This window comes from Melozone crissalis, unplaced genomic scaffold (genome assembly GCF_028551555.1).
Source record: "Melozone crissalis strain CALT ecotype California unplaced genomic scaffold, PUWL_Pcris_2 ptg000016l_1, whole genome shotgun sequence".
In the NCBI taxonomy this organism is placed as follows: domain Eukaryota; kingdom Metazoa; phylum Chordata; class Aves; order Passeriformes; family Passerellidae; genus Melozone; species Melozone crissalis.
In genome coordinates, this window is record NW_026535794.1 from 21,260,667 (window position 1) to 21,280,107 (window position 19,441).

A 19,441-nucleotide genomic window follows, 5' to 3' on the forward strand; every position below is an offset into this window, starting at 1 on the left:
GAGGATCTGGGTGTTGTGTTTGAGATCCAAGGGCTGCTCTGGTGTGCAGGAGGAAAAAGTCTGGATGTGGTTAGGGCTGACTGGGTGCAGATATGTAGGGAGGGCAACACATGGTAGCTGAGAGTCATGGGCTTCTATGGCCTCGCTGACTTTACCTATATTTAAAATACACTAATATATCTTTTTTTTCTGCAACTATGGAAGGATTTATTTACAGTCAAAATCCATCCCTGCACTGAAGGAGGCACAATAAATATGCAGGTTTTACTTCAGCAGCTATCTCAATTCTTTCTTTTTAACTTCAGAAGACTATGATTTTACACCATGAATTAGTGTTTTGCTCAACAGTTGATTATTTTACTGTCAATTCACAAAGAAAATGGTTTGTTACAGACTAACTGAGATTTACCTCTGAACAGGTTATGAGGGAGATGGACAAACATGCACCCAGGTTGATATCTGCTCAATAAATAATGGAGGGTGCCATCCTTTGGCTACTTGTACCTCAGCTCCAGGTATGATACTTTCTTAAAGACTGTAAGGTGATAGCAGCCTGAATCTCAAGGAGGACCTGGTTAGGATAAATCCACTTTATAGAAACATATCTAGATTGCAGCCCCTTTGCCACAGTCAGCTTTGTCTCATGCAAAGGATTTTACAGGCAGCTTGGCTAAAGCCAAAAGACTTTTTCACAAACACTGACAGAAGGAGATTTAGGCTCCAACAAAAAGAAGACTTTATGCTAAAACTGTGGAGATGTTCACCATTTCTCTTTGATGCAGTTTTCCAATTATACAGTTACTTTTGATTCCCCCTTCCTATAAATGCCCTTTGACTACTCACCACTTCCCATGAGGATGACCTTGGGCTCTCAGGTACCCATAGCAGAACAACACTAAAAACACTTTCCATGTTCAAACTGGACACTGACCAGGGAAAGTGTCAAAAGATCAAGTTAGAATTATATTAAGATTCTTCTTAAAAATGTCAAGGACATTTACAGACATTGGTATTATGTTCTATGTCTTCTCTCCCAAGGGCCCATGGCATTTTGTTCCTGCACATCTGGGTTCACTGGAAGTGGATATGGGCCAAATGGGTGCTCTCCTCTCAGTGACATCTGTCAGCTGCAAAACCCTTGTGCCAATGGGCAGTGCCTGGTAAGTGCTGGGCTCCTCACACGTAAATGACAGCACTGTGCAGTCAGAACCAGCCAGGGAGCCTTGCTGAGACTGGAGGCTGAGTGCACACATACTGCTGGGAATGAGGCAAAGTGCCAGAGGGGACTGCAAGGTCAAAGGATATACCTGAGGAAAGCAAAGTGAGTTCCAGGGCACACAAGCCATTTCCTTGTGTGTGAAGTAGAAATAGCAATCTTGGCAGTAATGGCCTGAGAAATTGTGTTTGGTAGCCGATACTAGCCAGTGGAATGCTTGTGCTGATGGGAGAGAGCTGTTCTTGGTGGCACAGGAAAGTAATTTACCACTCTGGATCGTGTGGGAATTACCCATGATAAAGGCACCAGTACCACTGCTGCCCTTCAGGCTGTTAATATCCAGCAGAGTTAGTTAGGAGTTCCTAGTCTGATCTTGTGAGAGCACTCCTAGAGTCTCAGGCTGTTTATATCAATGTGGAAAGGGTGTTTCAAAGGAATTGGTTGCAGTGATAGTAACCAAGTCTTTTTGACCTAAACTGATTGGTGGGATGAATTCATTCTCATGCACAGTGAACGTTTGGTTTATCCTCATGGACCCTATGAAGGCCTTTTTGGCTTCCTGAGTGAGTTGTGCTGTGCCCTGGAAAGTCCATGCTGCAGACCTGGGGTTTTTGTTGTGGAAGATATTTATGATGTTGATTTTGCCAAAATATTCACAAATGCTAATTCTTTTATTCCAGTAGAGTTTTTTCCCATTTATCCCCATTAAGCTGCAGATGTCCTCATTTTGGTTGCCCCTGGAGGCACAGGGAAAATGAGACATAAAATGTGGATTTGACAGTGTTAGGTTAACAACTGGATTTGATGATCTTAAGGGTCTTTTCCAAGCGGAATGTTTCTATGATTCCATGGTGTATTACCTCTTGCTTTTTCAATTTTCTAAATGAAGTGTGACAGTCCTCTCACACTCCACTCCTGACCAGCATTCCTTGCTCCCTGTTCTGTAGGTATCTACTGAATACTGTCTTCACTCATATTTAAAGATCTTTATAGGGCCTGTTTTGCCCAGATCTTATGTACTTTTTCTGACTATTTAGTTCATTTTAGTCAGTTTATTAAATGGTATGACATCTTCCCCTAAATATTCTAACATACAACAGTGAGTGGGCAATCATGGCTACAAAGATAATAACACAGATATTTAAGTAATGTGACTAAAAAAGCATCTAATAAAATAGAGAAATAGCAGAGCTATATTTGGCCAGCATCATGATAGAGGAAATAAGTAATTAAGTATCAGGCAACGCAGATCAGAAAACACCTTCTAAAATAACATTCAGAGCCCTAAATACACATCAAAACCTCTTCCATTGTACTGAAAATCTCTTTGGGACACAGAGGACGTGAATAGATAATAGAAAAGCAAATAGAGAATGCAATACACTGATTGTATGTCATCAAAGATGGGATTATAGCTTGTACCTGGGACCATGTTTTGCTTTACCTCTAAAGATTGTGTCTATAAAACAAGAGATATAAGAGAACATATGAAATTAAACCAGTTACAGATATGGAAAGACTTGATTATATGGAGTAGTGCAGGTGGTGACAATGGAAATAGAAAAGAGACATACAGAAAAGGGAATAAAGCTGAAAAGATTATATTGTTCCCCTTTAATATTCCTCAGGATGAAAATGAAAGTTAACAGCCCACATAACTTCCTGGGTAAAGGTCTTGAGAGAAATTACACATAAACCAGTTATCTTGCCTTGCTATTTATAAGGTTTAGTTAATTTGATTGACTTGATTCTAGCATGATCAAAGAGTTTTCTGAATGGCTAAAAGGGATTTTAGCCATTCAGATTTTGATCTTCAAGAAAGTAATTTGAAAGAGCTCTGCTAAGAAATAACTTAATAGAAAAACGCAAAGAGATAATCTAATTAGGCTTTATGTTTATTTTGGTATTTACTAGTGACCATCAAGATTTTATTTCTTTACTCCAATATTTCCTCACAAAATAAGTGTAAACATCAGTCTTTCTCCTGACTCCATTGATTTCATTAGGTATTCATGCTCATTTTTTATTTGATTTCTTTATATCTGTAGGCAACGATCTCTGGCTATTTCTGCCTGTGCAATGCAGGCTGGACAGGCCCTAATTGCACAGAGAACATTGATGAGTGCATCAGCAACCCGTGTCAGAATGGGGGCACCTGCACGGACGGGGTCAATGGCTACTCCTGCGAGTGCAGCAGCGCCTGGACGGGAGCGCAGTGCCAGACTGCCCAGCAAGGTACAGCCAGAGCTCCCCTCCTGCCCCCGGGAAATGGGACAGCAGCCTCCAGCCAGCGGGTGCTTGGTGCATGGCATTGGCCTGTGAATAACAACTGAGTTACGATGTGGAAAACAGCCCTGTGTTTGGTGGATTAGAGGTCCCAACCCAAATTCCCTCCGTGTCAGAGTTTTCCATGAGCTTTGTTTACAGCTGTTTTGTTCAGCAGTAGGAACGCAGCAATGAAGCTGATCTGCAGGCCCACTGGCCTTGGCTAGATGCCAACATCCTAAAATCAGATCTCTGGTCCCGAAAAAGTTGTCTGGAAAGCTGGTTGGGAAAGAGGATCCAGTATAAGGAGAACAAAAGAACATATTGATGTTTCTCTTTTGTGCATATTATTTCATCTGTTATGAAGCCGAAAGGTCCTGGTGTTGTTAGTCAAGAGGAAAAGTCGGAAAAGGTTTTCAAACAGAAATGTAATGAAAGAAATGTTAGGCATGAAAATGGGGTAATCTCAGTTTTATACTGACTGTAAGGTTTTCCCTTTTCCTCCTAATATAATTTCTTCTGTTTGTTTGAGAACTTTTTTTGCCATGAATTTTAATTAAACAAGGTCAGGATAGCATTCCAGTGAGTCCAGTGTCCCTGTGACAAGAGTGGCTCATTTTTACTGTAGACTGCTAAGAAGCAAGCAAATTACATTTTAATGTAATACAGTATGTAAAACTTCCACTGATCCCCTGTGAAATCTTTTAGAACTATTTTAGGCTTTTTTTCTATTTTCCTGAAGTCTCTAACTAGTAATGTTTTATTATGATTAATTATTAATATTTTATTATTAAGTCCACGGGGGAAAAATTTAATTTTAGCCATTTGTAATGAAGGGATAGAAACCCAGATTTTATGCAGTAAGGAATCATACTGTACCACCTGTTCTTTTAGTTTTTAATCAAGGAAAAAATAATGTATTATCTTTCATGATCATTTTTAATCAGGTTGAAAAAAGGTGAGGTGTTTTAGACAGACATTTCAATTAAAATTATGTTCTTTTTACCTCTTCTTGAAACAAAACAGTTTGGTGAGAATTGGCTATTTCTTTAAAATCAGTTCAATGTTAAACTACAGGTTCTTAGTGCTCTGTAGCTACATGTGCGTTGCATTTTGGCTGCTTTACAGACATATTTTTCTGTAGCTGTTTGGAGTTCTCAGTTCCCATGCATTGAATGGTTCAGTGAGAGAAGAGACCATGGTGTATCATGAGAGGGATTATCAGGCCCAGAAATCTGGGCAAAAAGAATAAATGGAGCAATAAAACCTCCTGAGGATAACTTCTATGATGTACCACTTCCGAGAAAGACAATTTTACATCATGTTAACTTCAAAATGCAAAATGTTATTTCATTGAAAGGGAAAAATCTAGAGATTCAATCTGGAGGTATACTTCTGGAAGCAAAGCATTTTATGGACACTATCATGAGACAGAATCAATATCTTTTGGCAGTGTCCACATGTTCCAACTGACATTCTTTTCCTTTCCAAGAACTATTTTTCTTTCGGGGAATTTGTGCTTTTCTGAGATGTCATTCCACTTGAGAGGAAGTCCTAAAGATCGTTTTATAGAAGTATTTTTCAACATGGTTTTAAATGTTTAAGAGGAAAAAGCTATGCAAAAAAAAAAAAAAAAACCAAACAAACTAGGTTTTGGTTTAGTCTGTAGAGCAATAGCACAAAATCTGTTTAATTTTCTCTCTCTTTTTGCAGTTTGTGGAGGATACCTCTCAGGCTCGAGGGGGTCTTTCAGGTACCCTAACAACCCAAACAGCCAGTGGTACAGCAGCGGGGTCAGCTGTGCTTGGGTTGTTCAAACTACTCCCAACAAGGTAGAGTTCAGGTGAAAGAAATCCTCAGTCTGTAGGATCCCTTGGCTTATCAGAGCAAACATGACTATCTTCATGCTACATGTGTTTCTATGCTGTGATCCAATCCCCTCAGAATAAATAGTTTTTCAAAAGAATAAATTTTAGATTCTTACAACCCTACAGGCTTCTTAGCCTCAGGATTTGCTTGGGTTAGATTTTCCAAGCTTTCCTAAGCAGATGAGAGTTGTAGTTTATTAACCTATTCCATGTACAATGTTCTACATTGCTTTAGAATGTGATCTGTGAGTGGATGCATGAGGAAAGCTCTGCTCTGATGGGCTCCACGGGTGGATCCTGAGCTGAGGGAGTTGGTCAGAGCCTGGTGCTGACAACACCAAGGCTGTGGCTGTGATCCCCACGTGGGCCAGCTCTTCACTTATCAGTGTGACTCAACAATCCTCTGGTTCCCTTCCAGCTCAGACTATTCTGTGATTCTGTGACCCCAAAACAATTTCATGTTTCTGATATCTGAGGACAGAAATGTAGAATGCTTAAATCATATTGTCAATGCCTTTGTGTAATAACAGCATCTGATTTTTTTAAAGATTGATTTTTAACTGTTGCACAGAAATGTATATTCTGATTCTGATCTGCAACTAACAATTCTACTTGTGTTATAAATAACAGCTACAAAATATGCTACTCCATAATTTAGCATTCAATTCCTTACCTGGGATCTAAATATTTGATTTTTTTTTGACATTTTCTGGAACAAATTAAATCATTTTATAAACCAGTACTTAACAGTGGTTTATACAGCATTACATATATATATATATATGTATGTATGTATGTGACATGTCCTCATGTCCTCAGCCTAAAGCTGGGGAGCCACAACTGTCTTCAGCAGAGCATATTACAGTACATCAGTGAAAAATCTGAAATTTAAAGCTGTGCATGTCACCAAGTATCCAGAATGGGCTTTAGAGACACTGATTTTATTTGTGCAAAACAAGATGATTGAGCCTTTCAACTCCCATTAGAACACTTTCAAACATAGCAAGGGTGAAAAATACTGATTATCTGATGAAAAAAACTGCCTAGGGAAGCCTGGAATAAGACATTCTATGTTGTGTTTCAAGCTTTTCACATGGCTTGAAATTTACACATATAGATATTTTGCACATATAACAAACACAGGCAAATGGTCTCAATTTTTAGTTTATAGAAATAATGCTCGTTCCAGAAAACTTAACTGACTAAATTCTTATCTGTCTATCTTCTCTCTTTCCTTTTGACCCTTAAGATTCTCTGATATTCCTTTCTGTCCTGGAACGTTTCAGGAAATGACATAAAAGCTCATAGATTCTCACAGTTGCACGGACACACATATCTGCTCCATAAAGTCTCTGCATAGATATTGTCTCAGCAACAGAGAAAAGAGATATTTTGTTTTCTCTCTTCTATTAGATTCTGCGTGTTACTTTCCCATTCTTCCAACTGGAGACAAGTAATCAGTGTAACTCTGAATTCCTTCAAATCCATGATGGTCCTTCAGCATCAATGCACATTCTTGGAAAATACTGTGGCTTCCCAGGTCCTACAGAGCTTCTCAGTTCCCACAACTCTCTGTATTTCTGGTTATACTCAAACCACACCATTACTGGAGGTGTTACTGTTCATTGGGAATCTCAGGATCCTGGTAAGTTGATCAAATGCAAAGCATTTTCATGGTTTGGAGTAAAATGAATTACTTATTTCCTTTGATTAGGAAACATTAGGAACAGAAGAACAGTATTTTTCAAGGGAGTGAGGCTGAAATATATATCACTTGAAGATACTTTCAAACTCTAGCTCTAGGTCTCTGCATGAATAGCTTTCTGCTGTTTTTTAAGGCTGCTTTACACTTCCTGTGAGGAATCCCCCAAAGAACATCTGTTTCTGGGGATAGCATTCATGCAGTCAGTTCTCTTTTGTCACAGAAATATCTGGTACTTCGAGCAAGCAAATTAATGGTTTGTTTTGCCACTGACAATTTACAACAGCCTAAATGTTCCAAACATGATAGATTATAGGGAACTGGATTTTAAAGAATGTGTGAGGGTTTTTGGTGTGATTTGTTGTACATTTCTGCCTGAATTCTTGATAATGGTAATTGGGTGATTGTTCCAGATGGTCTGGCAATACATTCCCAGAGATAAATTTAAAATCATCTCACATAACATTAAAGTCACTTCAGTGTTCTGTGTATTATCTAGAAACAAAAAGTGCATTGGGTCGTGTCTTGAATGAACCATAGAGTAAAAAATGCCATTTCCTTATTTCTAGAAATATTTCTTGAAATGCTTTTAATATGATTTTTGGTGGGTTTTTTCTTTCAAGTGTCATTATTAGATCGATAATTACAAATTGACAAATACTGAATTAATCGTTTGAGTACTGAAAAGTGAAAGCAGATATTTTGGAGGAAAAAATAGCACTAGCAGAAAAAGAAGCAAAGAAATCAGTATAGATGAGATGAAACTAGCTATTTAATTGTTTTTATTTTTAATGGAACTAGTTTTGTGATAGGATAAAAAATGGAGACTATTTACAAAGCACAGAAATTCAGATAATTTTGTAAATCCAATCCAAACACTGCTTCTGGTTATTCTTCTTAAGGCATGTTAATCATGGCTGGGTAAGAATCTTTCTTTTACTGTACAAATCAGGAAATATTTGGGATTCTCCTTTTAAAATTGCAGAAATAACTGCAAAATTTAAAGAAATAAGAAACTTGCTGATTTGTTTGACTTGGTCTTTGGTTTTTAATTTACTCTGACCCCAAAGTGGTAGGTAGTTTGGACACTACAGGACAGTTCATCTTCTGACCCAACATGTGGTGGTAAATACTCTGTTGTTCTGTGTCTCTTTCTGTTAGAATGTGGTGGTGAGCTGACAGGTACTTATGGCTCCATAAGCTCTCCAGGATATCCTGGTAACTATCCTGTAAACAGAAATTGTTTCTGGACCATCTCAACCAATCCTGGCCTCCTCATCACATTTGCTTTTGGCACACTGAGCCTGGAACACCATGACAACTGCGATTATGACTATTTAGAGGTAAAGAGTAATTGTGAATGATGACAACATTTTGTGGTTATGTTATTGCAAAACAAGGTATTTCAAAACTGTTTTATATACAGAAGGGGACTGTTTGAAAATTTAATCCTGGGTTGAAATGCTTCTTTTATTTACATATTCCATCCATCCATGCACAATCAGAGACAATAGGGCAGAAAGGGGATGAGACCTGCTTCACTGAAGTCGGTGGAAGTCCTGTGACAAACAGGATGGGATTCAGGCCAAATACTTGATGGGAAGCTTTCACTTTCGTACAAAGTTCAGTCTCTAAACTCCTTGTCAAATGTCAACCCACAGAGAATTCATGAGCCTATGGGAAACTGTTCAGGAAAGGGATCAAAGACTAATAACTAATAGATTCATATCCTGGCTCACACAGCCATCCACCACTTGATGCTTAGGGCTTTCTGTTGAGTGTGACCTAATGCTTACAGAATTCAGCAATACCTTCTCATGGAAATGCAAAGCCAGTTTAGAATAGCATGCTGTGTGCAATGCAGAGCATGATTTCAAGAAAGCAGTTCAACAGTAGATCTCCTGATACTTTCTTTCCCTTTCACAAAACCCTTGATAACTCCTGGCAGCAGCATCACAGCTATGCTGGTGGATCTGTTTCTTGCTTCCTCTGTGTTTGGAGGAAACTTCCTATGAGCTTTCCCTCCACCCACCATCCATAATACCTCTGAGGCCTCAGAGATAACGTAAGGAGTGTTGCTACTGTTCACAGCTGGCACACACATGATAATCCTAAATGTTGATCTGTCATTCTGTCTAGATTCGAGATGGACTCCTTCCACAAGACCCTGTCCTTGGTAAATACTGTAGCACTGGATCTCCACCCCCACTCCAAACCACTGGTCCATATGCATTTATTCACTTTCACTCTGATGACTCCGTTACTGATAAAGGATTCCATATTGTGTATACAACATCTCCTGGTAAGTAAAATACTCAGGATCAAAGGTCAGTCTGTGACATTCTAGAGATAGAGATAACACATGAATGGATGTCATTAACACTTGCTCTTTAATAATATAGTAATTTTTTCTGATTTGCAGACATTGTACAGAGGCAACCTCAAAAGGAGTTACTGTACTTACGAATATGTCTTTTTTTTTTTTCTTATTATAGGAGAACCAAGTTGTGGAGGAAATTTCACAGAGAGTGAAGGGGTAATCACATCTCCTTTCTGGCCTAACCCTTACATCAACAACCGACAATGTGTCTACATTATCCGGCAGCCAGAGGACGAAAAAATATTCCTCAACTTCACCCATATGGAGCTGGAGAGTCATAGTGATTGTTCAGCAAATTATATAGAGGTGATTCTCTTAATAGGTTGATATGAAAGTTTGAATGCATATGTGTACAAGAGGATGTATAACTTCTGTCCCAAGGGCCACTGCAGAAATGGGTGTTGAATCAAACAACTAAGTAGATGAATTTATTAGGGCCCAAAAGTCACAAGGGCTCGAAGAGCAGGATAGTGCATTTGGATAAAGCAAGGATAAGAGAATGAGGAAATCTGTCTAACTTAACACTAATTCTTAATAGCTTGTGCATGATTAAGGGGGAGTTTGAACATTTGGAAAATGAATGTCACCTACAAGGAAAAAAAAAGTCATGCCATAGCTGCTATGCAGCATTTTCTGGAGTCAAAATGTTATATGGAAGATTTTGATCTGACACTAAAAGGAAACACTATATAAATATTTATACACACATTCCCAGGGAAGTGGTTGAATTACCATTCCTGGAGGTACTTACAAGATGTGTAGAAGTGGCACTTAGGGCCATGATTTAGTGGTGGGCTTGGCCAAGCTCGGTTTGCAGTTGGCCTTGAAGATTTAGAGCTCGTTTCCAACCTTAATGATTCTGTGATTCTATATACATATGTAAAGCTGGGACTTTATTGTTGCCATAACTGAAATCTTTAAAGTCTAATTCAAGAATTGTTCTTAATCTAAATCTAACTGGCAAAGACAAAAAAATTGTACAGTTTGAATGTTTTTATATGGAAAATGTAATAATAATAATGTAATGCTAATGTCAGTACTTACTGCGTTCCACTTGAGGTGAATTTACTCCTAGCTCTCTCTTCATTGGTTTGCAATGTTGTGTTACATACAAATGTGCAGAGAAATACAGCCTGGGTACAACAGCAGAGACCTTGAGATGTGGCCTCATCCCATGTGAGATGGCTGCTGGGTACTGCTGCCTGGATAAAACTGTGCCTGGGCTGTGCAGAGCTAAACAGAAGGAAAACAAGCTGGGCACAGTCTGTGGTTGATTTGCAAAGGTGCTGCTGCAGCTGAAGAAAACAAAATGGTACAGCTGGAATGTTTCTATATGGAAAATGTAATAACAATGCAATACTAGTGTCAGTACTTAGTGTGATCCGCTTGAGGTGACTTTTACTTCTAGCTCTCTCTTCATTGGTTTGCAATGTTGTGTTACATGTAAATTTACAGATCTAAGGTGCCAAATTTACAGCTGTAGGTGCAGGGAGCCATCCCTGTGGCCCCAGAGCTGGGTCCAGCACGGCCAGCCACACAGCTCAGGGGCAGCACAGGTTGGGTTTTGTATTTAATCTCTCCTTGACCAGTGAAGAGCAGGCCTCTGTGAGCTCTGTGCTGTTGGTCTATTTTTAAAAGATGTTATTGTGTTTTCATTGTTCCCTTTTCTCCTCCTGTAATTCAAAGACCTAGGTTGGAATGAAGTGTAATTAGTTTCTGAAATGAGAGGGGAAGTGTGTTTAATGAAAACAGACAGCTTTTGTTTGTTTGGCCTGCTACTCCTCTTGCCTAATTGCTGGCAAAACAGCAGCTAAATTCACAACAGTCCCAGAAACAAAACCATTTCTGTTGAACACCATTGGTTTGTATCAGTTCAGCAAGGCATTTACCTCACTGTTTGCTGATCACTCACAAGCCCTTCAGTTTCCATGTTTCGACCTCCTCTTCTTCCTGCCCCCTCACTCTGTGGCTCAGCCCAGAGCAGAGAAATCAGACTGACATTTTCTGGCTGGGACAGTCAGTTAAACCAAAGTACTGTGTGTGCTCTGTTATTAAGACCTGATTTTTTCACATGTGCTTTTGTAAAATACTCCCCCACTGGCTCATCTAGGGTGATAACTTTTGGGTCTTTAAGTTACTTTAAAAGTTACTCTCCAACAACTTTTTTGTCACTTTGGAAAGGTGCAGATTATTCCATTCCCTGGTTAGATCAGGAAATCTGTAGACTTTGCACAGGGACCAGACACAGCTCACAGCACTTGCTCAGGGAGGGATGTTTAGTTTCTTGCTAAGGAGGGCGTCTGACATAAGAAAACAGAGACAATAAAATTTATTTGAGAAAGGCTGTGACATGATGATGCAGAGGTAAGATGCCAGCCAAGGCAGCCCCTTTTACATGCTGTCCTTCTAACTGGCAAGAGGAGACGTTACTCACATACATGGTTTAGAGAACCTGTTATTTTTATCACTACTCACTGGACTATATAAACAAAAAGTGTAAGGAGAATCAGCTCAAGAAAAACATGTGAACTCCTGTAAATTACCACTCTGGAAGTTTTCACTGCTTTCCAAAGATTTACCAAATATTTTCATGCAGATTCTGATGTCAGCTGCTCTGCCATAAATCCAGAATAATTCTGTCACCTTAAACTCAAATTCCAGGGAAATTGGAAATATCTGTTAGTCAGAAAGCCATCTCACCAGCTTGAGACTGCAAAGCTGGGCAAGCATGCCAGCCACTGCCTGTTCACCAGGGCAGTCATGAGAGTTCCTTACCTTCTCTCCCAGACCATCGATGAATACAGCTGAGGAAGAAAAAATTGGTGTTGAGAGGGGACCTGAAAGCTGGATGTCCCTTGTTTGCCAGTGAACTCACTGCAATGATTTTTTGGCTTTGACATCATGTAGATGTGTTTAAATGCAGTTCCATCTACATGAACTACCAGCACTTTTACAGCAGAAAAAAGGCGTTTTGTTTCTGGGAGAATCTTTGGGACAAAAATTGCATTTTTTTGCTTGGGCAGAGAGCAAAGAACCCATCTGTTGGACCTCAGGTTTTTGTTACCCACTTGAAATGAGATGGGCACCTCAGAGATATACCAGGACTCTGCCTGGATCCCTGGATGTAGCTGTTCTTACTCATGGAATATGGATTCAGAGTATGAAGTCTTGAGGTACAAATAAGTCTTTCCCATCAACTCCCCTTGATAAACGGGATATATAATCAACTGCAGGGAAAATATATAAGATACATATCTCATTTGATTAGCAAATTGATTGAGGTCAGTAGAAAGGCAGTGGAAGGTAAAAGCTGGATTCTCTGATGTAGCCTCATTGCCATTATCACACACTGAACCCTTCAGCTAAAAGAGCAACAAGATGTCAGGGACTTGGAGTTGCATCTCCTGTTAGTGAGCTGTCTGCCTGCATCAATGTATGGATGCAGATGCTTGTTCTGGAGATGTGCCATACAAAAATCACTGGAAACTTCATGGCCAGGGCAAGAAAATAAAAAAATACCATTTTCTTTCCCCAGAGGATTTTAATGCTGGCAAAAATTCAGTTATCACTGGTGAGCACCCTACCTGTCTCTTTCATCCTAAAAGTGTCACTTTTGGAACCATAGGCCCAAATAGTGCTAAAACTGTGGTTCATGGAGAAGATCATTTAATCCTAATGTCCTGTGACAGCAGCATGTGTTTGTGTCTTCTGTGCTGATCATCTGATTTTCTTTGAGCTCTCATAAGTGCTGTGCTTGTGCCAGTTACAGTGATGGCTCTGTGCCCCTCTCATAAATACATAAAACAGCTACTCCTTTTGTTATGTAGCAGCTCTTGGGAGATGATAGTTTTATCTGGATATCAGATCCCAGTGATTTTATGATCTAACACTTTCCTTTCCTCTTTTTGATGACTAGGTTCGAGATGGTGACAGTGAGATGTCTCCTCTCATTAGAAAAATCTGTCATAATACACTCATGTCTGCAATCACTTCTACCAGCAATGCTCTCTGGATCAAATTCAAGTCTGATGCTTCTGTGCAGAGATCTAGCTTCAGGGCTATTTATCAAGTTGGTAAGTGGAACTGGTCATTTGCACAGTGAACTTCCTGTAACTTAGACACTTTCAGTTATTTCCATGATATAGTATTCATATAATAGGTTAAACACAAACTTCAAAAGAAAGAAAAGAACAGAACAGAATCAATTTATTTAAAAAGATGTCTGCAGTAGGTTTGCTGTAGGCACTGCTACCATGCTTCGAAACAGACCTTTTGTTGCTCCTGACCTTGAGATTACCTCAGATGGTTAGAGCCTGGTGCTAAAACAGCAAGGTTGTGGGTTTGATCCTCCTGTAGGCCATTCATTTAAGAGCTGGACTCGATAATCCTTGTGGGTCCTTTCCAACACAGAATATTCTGTGATGTGATATTAATGATTCTGCAATATGGTACTAATGATTTATCACTTGATGTTGAAATACCAGAGATGTTACAGCTTCAATTCTGCCTAAATTTTTTATCATTTTGCCTGTATTAAAGTTCTTACCCGCCACCAAGCCTATCTGTCTGTGAAATAAATAAATTAGTCAAATCCATTAGTTTTCATGGGCACAATTTGGTCTTCTGTACAAGCATGTTTATGCTATACCTATAGCATTTTTTTCTTTTAAATATGCTCACTTTAAAAATTTTTCTTTTAAATATGTTCACTTGTGTGATCTGTAGTAGCTGCTGTAATAACATAAATTTAGAGTTGGTTTCCTTCTAATTTCATAGTGTTACTTGATACATATACATCATCATTATGACACATTCCTTGAAATCATTCATCACAAGTACTGATTCTTGGTGTCTCTTGGCAGCCTGTGGAGGCTCCTTGTCCGGAGCAGGCACAATCCATTCACCTTATTACCCCAGGATGTCCCCTCACCCAAAGACCTGTGAGTGGATCATCTCCCAGCCAGCTCCCAAAGCAGTGATTCTTAACTTCACTGACTTTGACATTCGAGATACAGCCACTTGTGATTCGGACTACATTGAGGTAAGGAGCCACACACATGCACTATGGATGTAGATATGTACCTGCAAGTTCCTTCTGATCCTCATCTCCACCTAAGTGGAAGTTCTTGACGGGTGAGCACTCCTTCCAGCAGCCACAAAAGCTTTTCCAGGTTCATAATGGAATTCCAAAGCTTTTCTTGGCTCTCCAAAGATGTTATGACTGTTTTGATAATCAAAGACAAGTATCAGGTTTCTTTAAACAGATAGGCATGGTTTGGAAGGTTTTTGTGCCATTTACTGCTGAGGGTGTAAGATCTCATCTTTTCTCTGCTTCTCTGATAGTCATAAGGTTTTATTCTTTGTGCCTGTAGTGGAAACCACATGAAGAAAGGGTAGGGTTGACTTCCTAAGGATCTCATTTTATAGTTCTTATGAATTACTTTATGGTTAATACTTGAATGTAATAAAAAAATTCTATAGCATATTTTGAATGCACTTTTCTTCAGGTCAGAGATGGCAACAACGCAGACTCTCCTGTTTTGGAGAAATACTGTGGTACAGCTGTACCCTCTAGAGTGCAATCCACACGGAACAACCTCTACATCAAATTCAGAGCTTCCTCACTTACCAACCTTGGCTTCAGAGCTCAGTACTGGCCATTAGATACAGGTAAGAATTGTTTTACTGTTTCTGTGTAGACTGTTGGGACTTTCCAAATTTTCCTACAAACTGAAAACAACTATATAAATAAACTATAAATATAGGAAAACAACTGTCAATCAAGTTTTAGGATGGTGTGACAGGAGATAAATTCTGAATCAGTTACCATGTAGTATGCATCAAGAAAGAAAGACTATGAAATTTCAGAAAGAAAAGTAACCAATTTTATAAGTGTCTAACTTTTTTTTTAAAAACATATCATTTAGCCTGATTCCATTTAACCATTTAACCATATCATTTAAATCTCTGCAGTGTGTGGAGAGATGCTCACTGGATCTTCAGGAACCATTACAAGTCCTGGTTATCCAGATGTGTACCCACATGGGATCAACTGTACCTGGACTATCAATGTTCAGCCCGGCTACTTTATCCGCCTGACATTCACTTCATTTAACTTGGCATTTGATTACAGCTGCAGAGAGGATTATCTTGAAATATATGACAACAGCACTCTGCAAAAATTGGGAAGGTAAATATGTCCATTAGCCTACAGACCTATGTTACCATGGAGGAAGCACTGCTCTGTAGGTCTTGACATTCAATTTGCTTCCTTAAATTTTGTGTATAGATTATTTTCTTTTCATCACAGAAACAATAGCAGCAATTTCTCTCCTAGGATAGCAAAGGCAGCTTGCCACTTGACCATGCAATGAGAAGTACATTTAATAAATAATATATTGGGAGAAACTAAGTTGTGGCTAAAGGATAGCTCTTTTAAGGACAGGTTTCAATGGCTAGTTTTGTCCTGCTCCATTAACAGTTTGATTTATGGAAAATAAATTGAAAGCATTTATTTATCTTTGCCCAGAAAAGACAGGATTTAAGACTTGCAGAAGTGAAAGAAAGATTACTTAAAAGGCTGTACATTAAAATATCTGCAAAAACTAGACCACAACTTGCATTTTATGTGATTTAGTTTTCATTTTCTTCTGATGCATGATTTTATCTTAGGGAAGAATATTTTCTTTTATTTCAGTTTTCCAATTGGTGTATACACAAAGTTTTCTTGTTGCCTTAGAATTCAAGAACATTTGAATTACTTTGGAACAGTATCCAGTTGCCACTATAGACTGTAAAACAGTTGGCTGACATGGCAGTATTTGGAAAATAAGGAGCAAATGACTCTCATAATGAAGAACATTTTGCAATCTTAGTGTTTGGCCAGCCACACTGACTCCTACAAAAGAACAGAGTATTTTGTAGGTACAGCAGAGTATAAATTCAATAAGAATTTGACCATTTTTGTAATTCAGAGTTTCTTCTCTGATTTTGCCACACTTGAGATTTGTACCTTTTAACATGTAGTGTGCTATTTAGTCCCATGATACACGGTATATGCCTGGGATCTGTATCATCCAAAGGAGAGAATTGTGTGTGTGTAACTATTCAAACTTCACAGGAAAGCTGAATTCTCTTCCAGTGATGCAGATGCTTTACAAAGTACTGCCATTCAGTTTGGGCTATCTTTTTGCTGCAGATACTGTGGAAGATCAATTCCACCATCTCTCACTAGTGGTGGCAATATGATGATGCTGTCCTTCGTGACAGATCACAGCATTGCATCTGAAGGCTTCTCAGCTAATTATATCTCCCTGGATGCATCCAAAGGTAATATGTCAGTCTGTTCATTATGCAAATTAAATGTTTTCAGCTGTCACTATAAATAACCCCTACAAGAAACAGAGACATTATTTTCTGTGTTGCCAGAAGACTTCCTGGTGCCTCTTCTACTCCTTCTTATTCATTCTGCTTTATTCAGAAGCTTTTTTTACTCCCTAGGAAAGCAGAAAGCAATTTCTGTTAGCAGCATTGTTGCTTTCTTTAAAAAGTCAGTGAGAGCTGACACGGCAGAACTACATGAATTATTTAGGAAAAGTATTTTCTGAATTTTCTTTGTGGATTCTGAACTGAGTATGTGTGATCTAGGGAAAACTTAGTCATGGACAACTGACTTGAATGGGAGACTCTTGGGTGCCATAAAAAAATTAATTTCATCTCTGTAAGGTTCAATATTGATGGTCGGTAGAGAGAGGTCAATTAGGATGAAATTTGATAAAGCACCAAAATAACCTGAAAGCACTAGAGATTTTTTTTTAATTACAACAGAGTGCAACATTTCTGTCTCCACCAGAGTTCAAGGCTCCTGTCATGCATTTAATCCCTTCTTTAAGTATTTTCCAAAGGGCCAAGACTTGCTTCAGTGAGGTAAAGGAAGAATAGCTGCTCATTTCTCTCAGTTCTCTTCTCTTTTGGACATTAGGAAGCATTTTTTCACATAAAGGGTGGTCAAACATTGGAATGGACTGGCCAGGGAGGTGTGGAGTCACCACCCCTGGATGTGTTCAAGAAATGACTGCACATGGCACTCAGTGCTATGGAGGGTAGAGGGACAGGGTCTGGCTGGCAGAACTAAGCCACAGAAGAGGCAGAGTGGCACAAGGAAAAAAAAAGTAAAAATGAGAGCATATTTGTAGCTGGGATGTTTGTTATCCATCGCTAATCAGTTTATATGTGGTTTCTGTGTGTGAGTGCAGACTACAAGGGATTTGTTCGATGAACACCAGAAATTCACAGTACTCATCTATGCAGCCATAAACTACTGTTCATTGTTTGCTCTTAGTTTCTTTATTTTTCCTAATTCCTGACTTTTTTCAACCTGTTTAAAGGCAGCAAATTTTTCAATTCCTAACAGCTTTCTTGGTGACATCTTGGGAAAATTGGCTATTTTGGCTCTCAACATGTGTTTAGGCAAGACCAGTACAGATTTTGCTGCTGTGGTTTTATTCACTACAAGATAATTTACAAATCCAAAGAAACCATTTTCTCAGCTGCCTTCATTTGTATTTGAGTTATCTGGCATTGAAACCAAAAGCCAGTACAAACAATTAAGATTTAATGAGAACTATTGCAAGGAAGACATTTCTATTTCTTAGAAAGTAATAGGCAATAAAACAAGTTCTACTTTTAAAAATCTTTCCAGGAAAACTCTGTAGTTTGAAATCTGAATTCTTACTAATGAGAAATTGGGAAATTCTCATCCTTATAAAGTCAATTTTTAGCTTTTGTTTGCAACTGTAAACTAAACCTTCTATAAATATCATTGTTGCTTTTTAATCTGGTATTTTTTTCTTTTTAACTCACCTCTGATTACTCTTTCATGGGTGGATTGATTCCTTCCTAAATATCCTAAATATTCTTATAGCAACTTTTCTCAGAGTCCATCAAGTATTCTTTATTTAACATCAATCTGTATTTCTGTCTCTGTTGTAACCATGTCTGTGTCTGCCATTTCAATGCTGTCCAGTTTCACAGTTCTGGCTCCTCTCTCCTGTACTCCCCTCCTTTACCACCACTGTGTGATTGGCTTTTCTCATCTTTCGTCCAGAGCACTGCAACATGTGTCATGTGGAGTTCCAACTGCATCAATGCTGTCCCTGGAATGTTTTCAAACAATGCCTTAAAAATGCACATCTGCTGTCTCTTCAATGCTTTTAACAACTATATAATATGTTTATGTGAAATTAGTTTTATGTAATATCTTAATCCAAATTCTGTATAACACCTAGGATTTTCTTTTCCTATAATGAACACAAATATCTTTGCTACTCTCCAGACAATCTGCACCAACTCTCAATTTATTCTCACTCTTGGAACGATCACTAGAACAAACACTTTTTAATTTCAACCACTACAGCTGGTATAAATATGGCAAAGTGGGAGATTGCTGCTGAAACTGAGAGTAATAAACTTACAGAGAGGCTGAAACTATGATTTGTTTTTTTTTACAAAGATTTGTTTTCTTTGGTCCAGTACAAGTATAGCAGTACCATAAAGTTTTCTTAAATACCAGAGAGCTAAAATTCATTTTTATTAAGAATAAAGTGTTCTGAAATTTCTGTGGCCTGAGAGAAGGCAAACACGTGTGTGTATGTGGATTTTGCTGTGAGAAGCAACTCCTCACTTCCCTGCAAACATATCAAGTTTAGTTTTCTCGCTGTGAGATGTTTAGGTCTGATCTTCATCTCATGTATATCCAGTTACACTAAGGTAGCAAATTGCTAAGCATAATAATGTCTGAGATATACTAAAACTATGATTTTTTTCCTTTGCATCTGCTGCTAATTTAGATTTTTTTCTGCTAAAGAAAATATGGTTCTAATAATGTTTCTTGTGCAATAAGAATTCTTCATATTTTTCAGTTGTGCTTTCTTAGCCAGCTAGAGCATAGCCAGTATCAGAACTTGTCAAAGATGTTCTGTTTCATATTACACATTTCAATAGTCTTTTGC

The 19,441-nt window shown here is 38.5% G+C and overlaps 1 protein-coding gene across 1 annotated transcript in view; it reads left to right on the forward strand.

Annotated features, from left to right (window-relative positions):
* CUBN (cubilin) overlaps positions 1-19,441 on the forward strand; it is a 142,990-nt gene that overhangs the window by 10,558 nt on the left and 112,991 nt on the right. Inside the window, 13 exon segments of the mRNA XM_054273929.1 lie at positions 420-515; positions 1,039-1,160; positions 3,265-3,451; positions 5,195-5,313; positions 6,763-6,994; positions 8,213-8,394; positions 9,191-9,353; positions 9,547-9,737; positions 13,348-13,504; positions 14,294-14,472; positions 14,939-15,101; positions 15,405-15,621; positions 16,630-16,760. Coding sequence (XP_054129904.1) covers positions 420-515; positions 1,039-1,160; positions 3,265-3,451; positions 5,195-5,313; positions 6,763-6,994; positions 8,213-8,394; positions 9,191-9,353; positions 9,547-9,737; positions 13,348-13,504; positions 14,294-14,472; positions 14,939-15,101; positions 15,405-15,621; positions 16,630-16,760 — 2,139 coding nt within the window.